Source organism: Engraulis encrasicolus, chromosome 8 (genome assembly GCF_034702125.1).
Source record: "Engraulis encrasicolus isolate BLACKSEA-1 chromosome 8, IST_EnEncr_1.0, whole genome shotgun sequence".
NCBI lineage: Eukaryota > Metazoa > Chordata > Actinopteri > Clupeiformes > Engraulidae > Engraulis > Engraulis encrasicolus.
Window position 1 is genome coordinate 41,677,025 of NC_085864.1, and position 17,569 is coordinate 41,694,593.

At 45.2% G+C, this 17,569-nt stretch overlaps 1 protein-coding gene across 3 annotated transcripts in view; it reads right to left on the reverse strand.

Annotated features, from left to right (window-relative positions):
- Positions 1-785: 785 nt before the first annotated feature.
- The window catches only part of LOC134453702 (uncharacterized), a 44,427-nt gene continuing 27,643 nt past the window's right edge, over positions 786-17,569 (reverse strand). Inside the window, exons 4-7 of one of the 3 annotated variants that reach the window (XM_063204485.1) lie at positions 12,660-12,826; positions 12,041-12,213; positions 9,397-9,503; positions 786-925 (exon numbers count right to left, since the gene is read on the reverse strand). In XM_063204485.1, coding sequence (XP_063060555.1) covers positions 906-925; positions 9,397-9,503; positions 12,041-12,213; positions 12,660-12,824 — 465 coding nt within the window. In that variant the 5' untranslated portion in view covers positions 12,825-12,826 and the 3' untranslated portion in view covers positions 786-905. Of the gene's footprint in view, positions 926-9,396; positions 9,504-12,040; positions 12,299-12,659; positions 12,827-17,569 lie in introns of those variants that run through there. The other 2 variants (XR_010035702.1, XM_063204486.1) reach the window with 2 other exon arrangements.

Below are 17,569 nucleotides of genomic sequence, written 5' to 3' on the forward strand. Positions count from 1 at the left end.
GTTCGGAATACTGTTACCTATTTGATTTAATCAATCAACCCATACATTAACCACTGCAATTCTAGTTGGTCTTATTTTGAAGACGACAACCTCCTCTTTCAAATGAGCTATACAAAAGGTGTGATGGTTGTCATTACACTGAAAAGTTTATTTCAATCGCGAAAACAGCATTCTGCGAGGAGGCGCTGTACAGAACACCGTGCGTTGCTTCTAATGCCCGTGGCAGTGTCACAGGTCAGAGTGATGGCAAGGGTTGACCTTTCCGTGCTGGCCTGCTGACAAGGGGGTTGGGACAATTGGGTCAGCTGTCCTGGCCCCGAGGGAAGGAGGGCCCCAGAATTGGGAACACTTTAATGTTGCATATTATGAGGAAGGGCCCTTTCAGATGACTTTGTCCCGGGTCTGCGAAAAGCTGCCAGCGGCCCTGCTACTGTGGTTATGTCTGAAAATGTTCCCCTGTTCATACTGCTGTGAATAAACTCTTTGTTTAGTGTTTTATGACATTCTGCTTTTATCAAATTTGACGTTTGTAAGTATATAACCATTTTCAATTCCCGTAATATTTTTAATGTATTTTTTTTTTATTAACCGTAAACTTCATTTACAACTCCAAATATTAAATTGTGTTCATAGGCACAGGGGCAGGCTTGGTCATTGTAATATCTCTCTTTAATGGAGGAAATATATAAACGTCACTTTGACATTGTACAGTGCATTGTATGATTCACGGCATGCCGGTAGCTCATAATTGAGCAAGTGAAGAGTTTAGTTTTTATACTCCTGTACCGCAGTCTCACCTTGCCTCTCTTTGGCCCTCTCTTCTTACTGTAACAGACGTAAGCTTCTTGCCGTTCTTCAAAATGGCCGAAAAAGGTAGTGGGACTCATCCTTGTAGACACAAACATTTAAACAGGCCGCAGCTTAGCTGAAAAAGAAAGAACACAACAGAAATGTAATATGTAAGACCTTTATCTGAGCTATGTAAATTTATATAGAGAGAGGGGGAACAGAGAGACAGAGAGAATGGAGAAACAGATGGTCGAGAGAGAGAAAGAGAGAAAGAGAAAAGAGAGAGAGAGAGAGAGAGAGAGAGAGAGAGAGAGAGAGAGAGAGAGAGAGAGAGAGAGAGAGAGAGAGAGAGAGAGAGAGAGAGAGAGAGAGAGAGCAGAGGGCCAAGAGATAGGGAGTGAGAGAAAGAGAGCCATAGGGAGACAGAGCCAAGCGTACGTATATTATGGCCTATCTTATCTGCTGTCATTGGCTGAGATTGCTTTTCGATGTCAACACACTTAAGCTGTTTCCTTGACAGCCCCGTTCCCCTGCCGTGGAGGCATTACCAGCAAATGTTGACATTCTCATGTAACTTCCACAAGGGGTGAGAGGTATTATATCCTACAGGGCGAACAACGAACCACCGCTGCGCTCTACTGAGCTTACATATACATAATCACAGCAGCATGTTCTGTCAGCACTGAAACCACAAACGTCATAGCCTATCATATGGAGAGAGAAAAAAAATGAGCATTCCGTCATATGAAACAAATGACACTCTGAATTTACCTCTGGTCCTGGTGTGTGCTCGTAGCTCTCGGAGTGGCAGTTACGAACACGCCCATAGAAATCTCCCCAACTTACAGCAACCTGCTTTCACCTCCCCCACCACACCCAGCTAACTCCAATTTTTCCAATGTATGCCACATGGGCTTTCGCATAAGTGAGGAGAGTACAGGCTTTACTCCCATGCTATTCTGCCAATCAAATATACTACAACCGGAGTACAGGTTTCCAAATCCACAGAGAGCACCTATGAAACATAATAGCATCTTATTAAAGTCGCCCTCTGCAGTTTGTGCGTGTTTGCGCAGTGCCCACAGACATGCCTGTCTGACACTGTCATAAAAATGTTGTTTAACTCCCCTCGTCTTTTGAATGTCTTTCATTCCCAGAGTACCAACAGTCGACAGAAATGTGAGTATTTGTTCTCCTGTGTGGTGTGTAAAGTAAGATCTTTGTAGTAGCAACATAGGTCTACAGACACAGGGGCGTATCCGACGGGGGGGATGCGTACGTTGCATCCCCCCCACTTTCACTGGAAGGCCATTTCATCCCCCCCACTTTTGCCCACTAAACATCACTAAAATAAAAACTTTTTTTAAAAAAACAATTTGAAATAAAATAAGCCTATCACATGTTCGCCTGTCAAAGTAGGGAAATTGAAAATGTTTGCTTTCGTTGTATCACTCTGTTTCACTGTAGTAGCCTATTCCAGCGCAATAGTTGCGTCAATATTACTACAGCTGTTTGAGCAGCCTGCAGAGCGTGCTGTCGGCGGTGCTGACCGAGCGCGCGGGCACAGCTTTTTCATGCTGCAGACCGAAGTAGTCCCAGCCGCAGACGCCCTCAACGAAGTGTCACTGAAAAGGATTCAATGACGGACTGTTTTAGATCAGCAAAAGTTAACTGCCTGTCATGAGGGCAGCATGTCCAGCATAGGTTAAGCTGTTAACAGAAGAAGCAAATTGACCTGTCATATTTAGGTCTAGCCTACATGTCCTCCATCGGGCAAAAAAAATGCAGTCTGATAGCGGGTCATGAAAATTATGGTTCGGTGACTGAGTGACGAGCTGTTCAGTTGCACCGAGTTACAAACATTTTGTTGGCACCCCTCCGCACGATGGGGAAAAAATGATACAATCGGTCAGAATTCCATAGCTTGCAAGTTGCTAATCAGCAAGATTATTCACAAGCGACTGGTAGCAAAGCTCCCCAAAACTCCCGGCAGAATATAAACATGCAAGACATTGGTGATGGCAGAACATAACCTAACTTTAATTTAATGTCTTTAAAGTGCAATAGAAATTGTATTTTCGCCGAATGAGACGCCAATCTGGAAGAAAAGCATGGATAGAAGCTATGAACTCAGGTAGGATCATTTCCCCTCCTCAATCATGCCCAAGAAGCCGGTAGCCTTCCGTCTGATTCATGTTTACCGTTGTGGCTTTCTACGAGCATTATTTTACTTTTCAACATCAAGCAAGAGCCCGTTTTCAGCAGTTTTCAGCTCATGTAAACTTCTGGTGAATATGAAAAGAGGTTGTCTGGCTGTGGTAAATTTAAAGTAAACAACCTTTATTAATTTTGTTGTTGCTCATTTCATTTGTTGCTAGTGTCTGAGTTGCACATTACTCTGTGTTGTGTCATGTTAACGCCAACGTGTTCGAGGCAACGCAACGCAGTTTGGTTGTTGCAAGCTGTGCTGTGGAATGTGCTGCTATGCTATTGGAATGTCATCTGTAGGCTATGTGTTTTCGCGTTTGAATTTGGGATTGCGCTCAGTCGACTCAGAGTCTGTTTGCGCTTAATAGCCTACTTGCGATGTGAGCTCGGATAGGCTACATACTTCCCAGCCATGAGAATAGTTCTAGAGTTGTGAGGATGTGACACTGATCTGCGCACACATACCGTCACATTATTCAGGCAAGACTCGAGCTTGCAAACTGACCAGGGCTGGTCATGCTGTATCCTCGCAATCTTTTTTTTGTTCATTGATAAGACATTTTTTTCAGGTGTTCTGTGTATCATTTCCATAAGCCTAGGCCTACTGTAGCAGTGTATCTGCTCTTTTATCAATAATAATTTTCAAACTGGTAGTGAAGTGGCTTAATGTTTTTCAGCCAAGTTGCAAGTGTGTTGCCGGTGTTCTGTCGAGATGTGTTGCCTCGTCGAGATGAGCGACCGGTCGCCCTATTCGATAGTGGTGTTCTATCGATTTGCGATGCCTCATCTAAATGAGCGACCTTGATTTTCCGCGGAAGGCGTTTCAATCAGTCCACGTAGGACTGTTTTAATAACCATTAAGGCCTACTTTGTTTATTTCACGGACAGGGGTGTGCAAGCGTTCGTGCGGAGTTTAATAAGAACGTGCGGCTGCTGACCACTAAAAAAACGCGAGCCTCTCGTTTGAGCAAGTTAAGAAACTGTTGTGTCCTCAAGTGCCACTAGGAGGCATACGCGGCACCATAAGGACTGTACAGTGACATTGCGGGTCAGAAGAAGACTCTACTCTACAGATACCGGCCGCGGACCTTACTTACTCCTGCCTACTGTACACGGTTTTATAACTTTGCAATTATTTAAGTAAAGTTGTATATTTTATACATAACGCCTCTTCCTTTACACCACACCAAAACACAACATTGGCGACGAGGATTCGGATTTTTTTGCTGGAAGATGGCTTTTGCATCGACGCCGTTCCCTCCACCTTTCCTGCCATGCCCGGGTGAGCCGTCAGTTTCACTGACCACATGGGAACGAATGTTTCAGAACTTTATGCTAGTTGCGGACGTTAAAGGCGACAAATGGCCGGAGCCAAGAAAAAAGGCGCTGCTGCTACACTGTCTGGGAGCTGAGGGCCAGAGATTATTCTACAGCCTACCCGACCAAGGTGCCACGATGGAAGAAGCCTTAAAAGCATTAAAGGCACATTTCAACCCAAAGCGGAATGCGGTCGCCGAACGCCATGCATTTAGGAAACGGGTGCAAGCACCGGGCGAAAGCATATTGCAATACATCGCTGCGCTCAGGGAGCTAGCATCCACCTGCGAGTTTGGGGCGAATGAGGAGGAGATGCTAAGGGACCAGTTGGTGGAGCATGTTTCCAGTCCGCGTATACGCGAGCGTTTGATGCTGGAGGAGACGGGAGGAAAGGAGAAATTGACACTAGATTCGGCCACCACAATCGCCACTCAAATTGAGGCGGCTGTCTTCCAGGCCAACGCCATCGCTCCTGACGCCCCAGTTCACGCTGTGCATACCACTGAGGGCAACGAACGTTCCCGCCAACTTCGCCCCACTGCTGCTGCCCAGGCTGCCATGTCATCACGTTCCTGCTACCGCTGTGGTTCCGACAAGCATCTGGCGAACACGAGCACCTGCCCTGCCGTTACAGCTACGTGCACCAACTGCAAGAAGAAGGGACACTTCGCTCGGGTGTGTCGTTCGGCACAGACACACCAGCTCAACGAGATCGACGTGGCCCCAGAAATAGAGCTACCTGAAATTTTTGTTCTCTAGGTCCTTCGATCCTGCTACTTGCTACGAGAGGGGAAGAGGTGGCACGGTTCTCGTCTGCTGTCTATGCGAGCTAGGTCGGCTACAGTGAACTTGGCTGTGATGGACATGTCGGAAGAGCCGCCTGCACCTTCTTCCTACTCCTAATAATAATACGGTTCTACATTGTGTTACATGCTAAGTTTAAAGCGTACAGCTACTACTCTTACAATATTCAGTTTGTTTACAAATGTTATTGATGCATTTACTTACAGTAGCCTACAGCTGCTAAATACTTTCAGATACTACTCTCATGCTATACAGTTTTACATTCAGATATTAATGCGTTACGAAATTGATGTATCCATTTACAGTACACGTCTGCTACTACCTACTTACTACAGTACGACGTACTTGCAAGATGCTTACAGCTAATACTTTACTAGTCTTACCTGTGTGTTGCCACATTTGAGACTCTACTTTGCTATACTTACCGGTGTATTACTACATTTAATACTTTACATTACCACATAACCACCTGTTGCTACAGTTGATTCTTTACTTACTATACTACATTTAATGCTAACGCTTCTACATACTATATTTAATATTCTACTTTACTACGCTTGCCTTTAACTTTAACTTTAACTTGTTTGTTGAGATTGATTCATCTTGAAGAAAGAGGGGAATGTTGTGTCCTCAAGTGCCACTAGGAGGCATACGCGGCACCAAAAGGACTGTACAGTGACATTGCGGGTCAGAAGAAGACTCTACTCTACAGATACCGGCCACGGACCTTACTTACTCCTGCCTACTGTACACGGTTTTATAACTTTGCAATTATTTAAGTAAAGTTGTATATTTTATACATAACGCCTCTTCCTTTATACCCATCAAAACACAACAGAAACATAGGCCATATGAAAGAGACTGAGTTGAGTTTGCGCAAATACTGGAGAAAGTGTTTGGGATCAGGGCCTACGGGTTGTTTTATGCAGTCATTTGCTGTTGGTTTGGTTTCAATGCGACGTGGGCTCGCAAGGCAAATTGCCACATGAAATCATGTGCTATGGGGATAAACAAGTGCGGTTTAGACATTCCCAGCAGATAGTGTGGCTTTGTTTTGGCAGATGTCTGTCTTTTAATGACCGGAATCATATTTTAATAACATCCCCACCAGTGCATTTCTTATTACCATGTTCAGGCATTTTACAATGCAGTCGATTCAAATTCTTGAGTGAAAAGGGTGGAGGGAGCATTTTAACAATCAGAGGTGGCGATTTTTTCCATTTTGCAATGAGAACGCCTAAATAGTCTTTTCTGATCGATGTTACAATGTTCGAGGCTGAGTGTGTGAGCGATTAGCCTACGGTTAGGCAACAAAGTAGCAAATGTTCGAGGCCACGCAGATTTTCCAATGATCTGCTGGATGATCCACGCTATTTCCCGTTTTCCCCCCAGGGGATATATCATAACTTTCAGTCCATGACTGTCGGTGGATAGGCTAAAGGCTAACTAGACTATGGATCACTGGTGGTAACCTCAGGAGGACATAGGCAGGCTACAGTTTGAGTCACTAAAGTTGACAGTCTCAGGGGGTCTATCACTGGTGGTAACCTCAGGAGGACATAGGCAGGCTAGCCTACAGTTTGAGTCACTAAAGTTGACAGTCTCAGGGGATCCTATCGTAACTTGCGGTCTCACAATTCGATGGGCAATCACCCGCGAAAACCACCGTGAGGGTGTGCGCATGCGTGCGCATGCTCAGTAGCGAAGAGAATCACATCTCGATGGGTCGCTCATATAGACAGGACACCGGCGTGCGTATTATAGCCTTAATTTAATATCACAACTTACAGCAACCATCACACTAAGCCTAGCATTAAATATCTGCTTTGTAGCAACACAGTATGACAAAATTCACTATGGCATTAGAATGGAAGAAACAGATAAATAATCGACTTGTTGAGGGTCTGGTTGATTTTGGGGGCAGATATTTGGCTCTTGGGTTGACAAGTTAATTTCCAGTGTGTGTGAGTGTATGTGAGAGAAAGAGTTTACCAAATGAAAGCAAAACTTGGTGCAATTGGCAAGCCCAGCAGAGAATTTTACTCATGGATAGGCCTACTGATTGCGTTCCAGAGAGTTTGGGTTTTTGAATCATATATCTGTGATTACATACAAGATACTGTGATGGATGTACTTGCAAGAGCAATTTGTGTCTGTACAAATACAGTCCTATGGTAGGCCTATATAGGCCTATGAAGGCCTATTGAAAGACCTATTAGGCATATTGAAATTGTCGCGCGGGGCTGGGGGGATTGGGGGCTAAATTTCATCTGAGAACACCCCCACTTTTTGAAAGCTGGATACACCCCTGACAGTACAGACAGCAAAAAATAGCCTACTTTTAGAAATCCCATGAGTGTGAGTTTGGTATTGGCCTGTGAGACATCTGAGCAGTTTTATTTTTCAATTTTTTTAATTAGCCTATCTCATTTTGTAAGTGCAGTTGTACCAAAACTACAATTTGCCTGGAAGAGCCACCCGGGGATTGGAGATTGCAGGGCTCACCACCCTATTGTCAAACATGCTGGGCTCCCTCAGACTACAACACAGGGAGGAAAGTTACTAGCATACTGCCTGTTGTTCCCTAAGTTCAATGTCATCAGTGTCATGGTTTTCCATCTTCCTTTTTAAAATATTGAGGGATGACAATGACAGTAGTGACAATAACGAAGGAGAGAGAGAGAGAGAGAGAGAGAGAGAGAGAGAGAGAGAGAGAGAGAGAGAAGGCCAAGAGATTATATTTATTACAATTTTTATTATATTCTATTATATAGGCCAATATTTTATAACTCAATAAGTAGTTCATGGGCGCCATTTTTGACAAGAGGGGAAGGCGGGAGAAAAATTCTGACAGAGGGGATTTTCAGACAGGCAAAGGAATGTTTTAGCTATACCACTGTCAAAGGAAGTGAGAGTGGGATGGATGGAGGGGTGGTATGTTCTGTACAGTGGGCTTACTAAAACGGCGCCCACACTAAACATTTATGATGCAAGTAAGCCCTCTGGCTCCTAAAGGGTCTTTGGTTAGCACTGTGAAAGCCTCAGACAGACTTTACTGATTCCCTTGTCGCAAACCCATCAGACCTAGTACTTTAACGAGCCCCGAGACACATCTGTTGGCAAGATGTTCCTTGGGGCCCATTCAAACCTTAAGTGTGAGATGGTTACGGATATGTATGGTGTTTCAGACGTTCCATTGATTTAGTATGTAACTTGTAACTTGTTTAGTATGTAACTTGTGTAATAACGCAAAATCAAGGAGATCAATTTCATTTGCATATGAAACAGATCGAAAACCCTTGAAACCACCGAAAAAAGAAAGGTTGTACTCGTCAAAGACAGACGTAGGTATGGAGGTCGTTGATGTTTAGAACGTGTACAGCGATACAGTGCGTACATAGCTGACCAAACGTGGGGTATGAATGTGCCTTTTACGTAATCGGCTCATGTTTTATGCGCGACATTGAACAGTTTAAGAGTGATAGGCCTACATATGGAGTGAGTCACTCGTGTTCATCTGAGAGACAGCTGTTGATCATGCCTCATAACCTCACACCAAAGCCTTTGAGGCCTTTAATGATCTGTGTGCCCTTAGCTTATTTCGTTTGAATTTAGCTCACTGTGGTGTCATTATTGTTTGGCTCCTTCTTATGCAGTGAAGGAGGCCATGATACATTCACGAAAGCACACGCATCGTATTTAAACGAATAGCAAACAGGCGCACACAACATGGATATTGAAATATTGCACATGCAAACCGAAACACACACACATACACGTGTGCGTGCGAGCACACACAGACACAGTTTGGTACTTTTATTTGGATCTTACCAAGAAGGCAGCATTACAAATCCAAATAAGGATGGAAGCAAATGTCATAGCAATCAGTAGGGACTGATCAGAATCATAGGCTCCTATGCAATACATTACAGGTCAGAATGGCCTGGTTGATTTTAGTTGTTTATGGGTAGACATGGCACCTCCTTCGCCATATTGCTAAACTACCAATTGTTGCAGTATTTAGCAGTCTTCTTTGAATTGTCCTTATTAAGTACACACACAAGCACAGACACACAGACACAGACCAGACACAGACACAGACACACACAAGCACACACAAACACACACACACACACACACACACACAAGAACACACAAACACACACACACACACACACACACACACACACACACGCACACGCACACGCGCACACACACACACACACACACACACACACACACACAGGCAAACACCACAAACACACACACAAACCTCACCTTTGCCTCTTTCGGTCAGAGCGTCCAGTAGCAGTTGGCCTGCCGCCTCTCCAACATGGTTCTGTCCCAGGTCTATCTCCAGCAGGTGAGGGGAGAGCTTCATCAGGCTATGGACACACACACAGGGAGGGCAGGGGTTGGAGTCGGCTATGGACACACACACAGGAGGGTAGGGATTGGAGTCGGCTATGGACACACACACAGGAGGGTAGGGATTGGAGTCGGCTATGGACACACACACAGGAGGGTAGGGGTTGGAGTCGGCTATGGACACACACACAGGAGGGTAGGGGTTGGAGTGTAGGCTATGGACACACACACACACGGGCACTAGAGAGTAGGCTGGACACAAATCTAGTGGAAGTTCAATCAGGCCAACACAGAACAGTGCCAGTGCCCATTCCATTCCCGCACCTCATCGCGAACCAACCGACATGTTCACAACAAAAAAACTGATCGTTCAGGAACCAGAAAGGAACGGAAAATGCTTGTTGTTTTTCTGTGAATCATGGTAACATTGTGGATGTCAGCGGGTTTGTCTGGGTAACCCATGGTCACATACGGTAGTGTACCCAACCTGGGTTGCGTTTCTCGAAAGCATAGTTGTTAGCAGTTAGCAACTTGGGTAGTTGCCAATGGCAAATTGCATTGCAAACAACAAAGTAGCTAACATAGTTAGCAACTTTGGTTTTGAGAACTGCACCCCTGGTGTGAACACAGATGGTTGGTAGGTAAGTTTGTTCCAAATGCAACTGGTGTGGCAATGGGCACCAGCACGATTCGGTCTGGCCTGCAAACAGCAAAAGAGGAGGGTAGGAATGGAAGGACAGGTCTTTGTGATGGGTGGATGCTGTGATGAGTTTCATGCATTTGTATTCTATTAGGTATTTGTTTTTGCACAAGTTACTGTATATGACACTATTTCCATATGAGGTGAAGATATAACGATTACAAAAGGGATCATATGGATTATGGTCTATGGAAGACTATACAAATACAATAGTGCTATAAAGTGGCCAATGCTTCATTTTCCTCATATACAAGTATGGCAAACATGCAGTTTCCATATGCTGTAATGTATAATCATTGTACATGGGAATGTGTATGAATGCTTAACGAAATGCAAGTAATGAAGCTATTTCTCTGAAAACAGATTTAGATGAGTCAACATTTGTGTGAAAAGACCCCAACAAGTAAACAAGTGTAATGATTCCCATCTAACACAAGTTGTACATGTGTCTGCCAGGCGTTCAGGCGCACGTGTGTGTGTGCGTGCACATGCGCGTGTGTGCACGCGCCTGTGTGTGGGTGTGTGTGTGTGTTTGCGTGTGCATGCGCGCATTTGTGTGTTTGTCTGCATCTTCCCCTCCCCTCAGCCCCATGGTTTTATTATTGGAACTGCGTAGTGTGCCAGCTATTATGTGCTAACCATCTCCGTGTGTTCGGGATTAGCAGTGACATGTCATGAAACATGAACGGAGGGCTCATGCTTCGCCTGCCTGCATGGAATGAAGTCGTTGTAATCTGACAGCTCTTCTTCGAAAAGATAAAATGGCACCGCCACTTGGGCTTTCCCCAGTTCCACTAACGACACTTCGTATGCCAAAGACTCCATGCTGAGGAACCATTCTGTGTTCATGACAAGAAACATTCAATCATTTTATGTAGGCCTATTTTAGATTATTAGATTTGTTTATGCATTATATTCTCTTTTTTAACAATGTTTTATAATGGCATCCCGCACATTTCCCAGTTCTCCTCCAATTAAATTGAGTTTTTCCAGAAATGGTGGAAAGCTGTTTTAATCTTGTTTCCAAAAAAGCGTTTATAAACACAAAGCATTTCTTGCTGTAGTATTCGTTCAGAAAATTAAATCTCTGAATGGGTTCTCAGCTCAAACAATCCTCTATACAACTCAATTGCTCCTACATGACGTGCTGTATCTTAATGTTCACATTTTTGTATTTGACATGTCACATGTGTGGACCAAAACTCATATTCTTGAGCTGGTTAGCAATATATAGAAAATACTAAGTACTATATTGTTTTCAACAGAATGAAAATGGGTGGAACTGTATGCCACAACATTGTCTCTGATGCCTTCGTGTTCATCTTGAAAATTGTTGACGTTGAAACCACTGGCCTCCAAAAGTTCCTCCTTCATACAAAAGGATTAGTACACCGGACTCTGTTCACCTGTTCAAAAGCTTTTCTTGCAAACGGTTCCCGTTCCCCCACCTAACCTTGAATCGACCGATGTGTTCACAGCAAACATTTAAGCATTCGGGAACCAGGAAAATGATTTGTGATGCAAACCAAAAATACTGTGACGACAATGCGAATGGTTCGCAGGTAAAGGTTTTGGTTCCAAACTCGTGTAACTCGTCAGGGTACGGGCACCAGTACCGTTGTGGACGACCTGAAATTATGAACAGTGACTGAACTCACTTTTGGCTCTTGGATCAAAAGGTTGCAGGTTCAAATCCTACCATTACTAGCACCTTCATCCATGGCTTAAGTGCCCTTGAGCAAGGCACCTAACTACACACTGTTACAGGGATTGTAACCAATACCCTTTAAATAACTGTAAGTCGCTTTGGATAAAAAGCGTCAGCTGAGTGAAATGTAATGTAATGTAACTCACACACAGATGACGTCTATACAGTCCATCCCTGCAGCAGTGCCCTCTGTCTTGACCTCATCTATGGCATTATCCGCCATGTGAAGTTTCTCCAGCCAAGGCCCAGTGTCCAAAGCACCTGTGCCCTTCATTCCCTCTTTTTTCTTGTTCTTTTTTTGTCTTTCGCTTCTTCTTCCCTTCAAAAAAACATGAAAAAGATATGTGCGTGAGACCTTCCGTTGACCTTGCTCAATGAGCTTGGAGTGAATTAAGAGATACCAGATCATAACTTCCTTCTACTGACCCTAGGCATTCAGCTCTGAGTGAATTACTAAGACACATCAGATCATAAATTCAAAATGCTAACATGGTACAGTATGCTTACAGCTGTGATTGGAATCTTGTGAGAGTAGGGTATTTTGATACGGACTAAACAGACATTATTTTTGCCTCAAAGTCTTAAAAGTCGTAGATGATTTTTATATGATATTTATATGTGTGCAGTATGTAGTGTGTGTGTGTGTGTGTGTGTGTGTGTGTGTGTGTGTGTGTGTGTGTGTGTGTGTGTGTGTGTGTGTGTGTGTGTGTGTGTGTGTGTGTGTGCGTGCGTGTGCGTGTGTGTGTTTGCGCAGTACACTCCTACTTCACCGTAAACTGCTGTAATGGCCTCTGAGAGCTTTGTATGGGCCCAGGACAAGTTCATCTGAAAGGCACGACTGCTCAATATAATGTAATGGGGGACCCAATACTGGGCCCTCGACCACTGGCCCCTTTGTCCCCTCCTGAGTCCTGACTGCTGCACAGACATACCTATAGTCACATACACGCCTACACACACACACACACACACACACACACACACACATACGTACACACACACACACACACACACACACACACACACACACACACACGTACACACACACACACACACACACACACACACACACACACACACACACACACACACACACACACACACACACACACACAGAGGCACAGCATGTAGAGAACCATGAATAAAGTCATCCTTTGTTTTGTGCCTTTGGCGTCCGTGCAATAGAAACTAAATTCCACAATTCCATGTCAATTTGAAGACTTCGATTGTAATCTCAAGTCATTTAAGGTCAACCTCGTGAACCCAATCCCCTTTCCCCCACAACAAATTAAAGAGGCTAGACTACTAGACTATTTTGAAGTTCTTTGTGTCACTGTGTTAATGTCACTGATCATCAAATGCTTAAGTGAGTCCTCAGGTGAGCCAGCGGGGGTGGATAAATAAGTCTGTTGGGCCTGTGAATTGGGTTCCCTTTACAGGGCGGTGGTAGAGGCGGTAGAGGAGCGGTTCGGCAACCCAAAAGGTTGCAGGTTCGAGTCCCATTCTGCTAGCCTAGAAATCTAGACGCCCCTAGCGACCGCAAATTGAATTTGCTGTACGGGTCTGGCTGCGCTAGGCTACCGTTCTGCCTGACCCCATCGATGTGTCCTTGAGCAAGATACTTAACCCCAAGTTGGTTCTGGTAGCAGGGTGGTACCCTGCATGGCAGTCACAGCCACCGGTGTGTGATTTAGAGTGTGAAGGGGTGAATGTGAGACATACAATATAAAGACCTTTGAGTGCTCGGAGTGGAAAGGCACTATATAGACGCAGTCCCATGGGGGTCCTTTCAGATGACTTTGTCTCAGGCCAGCCCAAAGCTGTCAGCAGCCCTTTGAATGCAAAGTAGGCAAACGTGGCCAGCTGATGGTCTGTGGGTACAGAACTCCACTAAACCTGGTCGGTTCGTACAGATTCATTGCGAAAAGCAGGATTGCCTTACATAAAGAAAGCCTGAAAGGGAAGCTCCAACTCCCATCGACATTGCGATACAAGTTAACACTGCACACAACAAAATTGCATTAATGCCTCACCCATGCAAGGGGGCAGCCCCCAATGGCGCCCCAAGGGAGCAGTGTGGCAGGACAGTACCATGCTCAGGGTACCTCAGTTATGGGGGAGGATGGGGGAGAGCACTGGTTAATTACTCCCCCCACCAACCTGGCGGGTTGGGAGTCGAACCGGTAACCTTTGGGTTGGTGACGCCCCAAACCGCTTACCCATGACTGCCCTTCTTGCCCTAAACTCTGTTTTCATGTACCTTGATAGACATCATCACTTTTGTATCTAATGACTTTCTGATCAGCAAAGTAAAGAGGAAAAATAGTCACAGCATGGCAGAGATGAGAAAACGTTTATTTTCACCATGGTGTTGTTCTTTTTGGAAACCACAAGAGGTTTAGGTTGCTTCACATCATGTGGTAGTTTTCTGGACTGATGGGTAACAAAACTTTGAAAGGGCGTATCACGATACTGCCTCCTTGTACCACCATACAGTATCCTGACTCTGTGTATCACGATTTCTCAGTTTGAACCAATATCGTTACAGCCCTACAATCTACGGTAAAGGCTTCGATTGTAACCTGAAGTTGTTTAAGGTGAGGCCGCCTAAACCCATCAACCTTTTCCCACAACGATTAAGGACGTTCGTTCCAGGGGGTTAAAGGTCATGGAGACACCATAGACGGTGCACCGCATGCCTCACTCTTCTCACCTCACATACACCGGATAGACGGAAGAGCACCATGCAACGTTCTGTAGATGACTGGAAAAATACATAAACAAAGGCATAGCGAGAGAGGGACGCCCTGGCAGACAATCGGGTATGTTGTCCCGGGCCCAGGGAGAGCGAGGGCTCAGGACTCATTACATTGTATGTATTGAGAGAGGGGCGCCCTGGCTGACAAACGGGTATGTTGTCCCGGGCCCAGGGAGAGCGAGGGCTCAGGACTCATTACATTGTATGTATTGAGAGAGGGGCGCCCTTTCAGATGCATTTGTCACGGGCCCAGCCAAGGCTGTCAGCGGCCCTGGCCGTGACTGCGTGTATGCAGAGGCGCATCTTGCCACCAGGCAAGGCAGGCAGCCGCTTGGGGCCCCCAATCCCCTAGATAGTGAATAACACTTTACCACAGTAGTGGCGATTTTGATTCAAATGTTCATTCTTTTGCATTTTTGCTTGGGGCCAGATCTGATCCTAGAATCGCCTCTGCGTGTATGGGCCTGGCCATGTGTGCTCAGCAAGTTTCAGGCTGCAGAGGAAATGATCGGGTTCATATACTGTGCATGTACTCTAGGAATCAGATGTTTTCTTTCTCAACTGCAGAAGAGGGACTGCTCTCCCTCCCTCTCTCTCTCTCTCTCTCTCTCTCTGTCTCTCGCCAATGGTTTTGTTTTTTATTGTCTTTCTTTATATCTCTCCCTTCCCATTCTCTCTCTCTCTCCTTCACACACACACACACACACACACACACACACACACACACACACATGCACAGGCACACGCACACGCACGCACACACACACACACACACACACACACACACACACACGCACACGCGCACGCACACGCACACGCACACGCACACACACTTGGTCATATATAACAGAGGTGATGAGATCACTATTGTATTTGGCCCAACTTTACATACACAGTGAAAAGTGTTAATTTTGTCTATAAGGGTCAGTAGTGGTTTGATCCTGCTAGGCCCTTTTAAGGGGATTGCTTAATACGTATGGACCTGTTGAACCTACAGTACAACTCCAGAGTTCTGCTGCTTTCTAAGGACGGGATTTGATTTACAATATGTATGAAACAGTGTGTGTGTGTGTGTGTGTGTGTGTGTGTGTGTGTGTGTGTGTGTGTGTGTGTGTGTGTGTGTGTGTGTGTGTGTGTGTGTGTGTGTGTGTGTGTGTGTGTGTGTGTGTGTGTGTGTGTGTGTGAAAAAGAGAGCGAAAGAATGCCTGTGTGTGCATATGTTCATTCATGCACACGTGCAGACCTCTGTGCGTGTGTGCGCACTGAAATATACGGTATGTAGATAATTTGTTGCATGTGCATGTGCAGCATTGTCATGAGGAGCAGAGGAAAGCCAGACAGAACAATGATTTCCCATAAAGGCTGCTGAAGAAACATAAAAGTCATTGGGGCTTTGGTGTGATGACTATGTCACTGTCATCCCACTTGCAGCCGTTGCCAAATGGTTAGAGAGGTGGTCTCAAGATGAAAGGGTTGTCGTTTCAAATCCCACCCTTGCATTACATTACATTACATTTCACTTAATTGACGCTTTCATTTGTTCAAAGCGACTCACAACTATTATTTAAATCAGGGAATTGCTTACAGTCCCTGGAGCAGTGTGGGGTTAGGTGCCTTGCTCAAGCCATGGATGGAGGTGTAGGGAGAGGTCAGAGGGGATTCGAGCTGGAAACCCCTAGATTGAAACACCGACTCTCTAACCCAGTGGTTCTCAACCTTTTTTCCTGAACGCACCCCCTTAGCTATTCCAAAGACAAGCCGCGCACCCCCATCCCAAATGTCTACACATGTATACGCACAAAAAAAGACTTGAGTGCATAATTACAATGATTCCTACTTTAGACATTAATCAATACTTTAATGAATTTACATGGGGACGAAAACATATTTAAATTTGGTCTTAATTTGGCCTAATTATAATGTTTGGAAGCCGAATTGTGGTTAAAACTTCAACACAAACAAAATTCCACGCACCCCCTGAAATCTCTGGCGCACCCCCAGGGGGTGCCCGCACCCCAGGTTAAGAACCACTGCTCTAACCAATAGGCCACGGCCACGGCCACGGCCACGGCCACGGCCACGGCCACACCACGGCCTTACCTCTCCCTACACCTCCACCGATGGTTGAAGTACCCTTGAGCAAGGCACCAAAAACCCCCATTGGTCCAGGGACTGGAACCAATACCCTGTAAATAACTGTAAGTTGCTTAGGTTAAAAGCAAACTGTAATGTGATGGGGGAGACATGGGGGAGAGGGAGGGATACATACAACCATTCACGCAACATGCCTTTGTACCTTATTCAGCATTGTGGCTGGCGCATACCACTGAACATCTCAATCTCCCTCTCTCTCTCTCTCTCTCTCTCTCTCTCTCTCTCTCTCTCTCTCTCTCTCTCTCTCTCTCTCTCTCTCTCTCTCTCTCTCTCTCTCTCTCTCTCTCTCTCTGTGCCCGATCTATACATCAGCATTGTGGTTGGCACATGCCATTCAGCATCTCTGTTTCACTCACTTGCTCTCTCTCTGTATCTGTCTCTCTTTCGCTCTCTCTCTCTCTCTATTTCTCCCTCTCTCTCTCTCACTCCCTCTGTCTCGCAAGTCTTTGCCAGGAGACGACCCAGGAGCCAGATCACTCTTCACTGTCATTTTACAATATACATACATTTCTTTAAGCACGCTGTGTGTACTGTTTTCACAAAGACAGACATGCGTATATCTTCAAAAAACGGCGTCTTTAAAATGTTCCCATTTTGTTGCCAGAAAGAATGTGAATGAAAAACAAAACAAAAAAGAGTTTACCGGGTGCATGGGCGGCCACAGCCGCCGGCTATACAGTACCAAAGAACTTTTCCACGCAATGATTTATTCATTTGGCGGCATGCAAGGGGACACTGGGACAGGATATAGCATGCAAGGAGG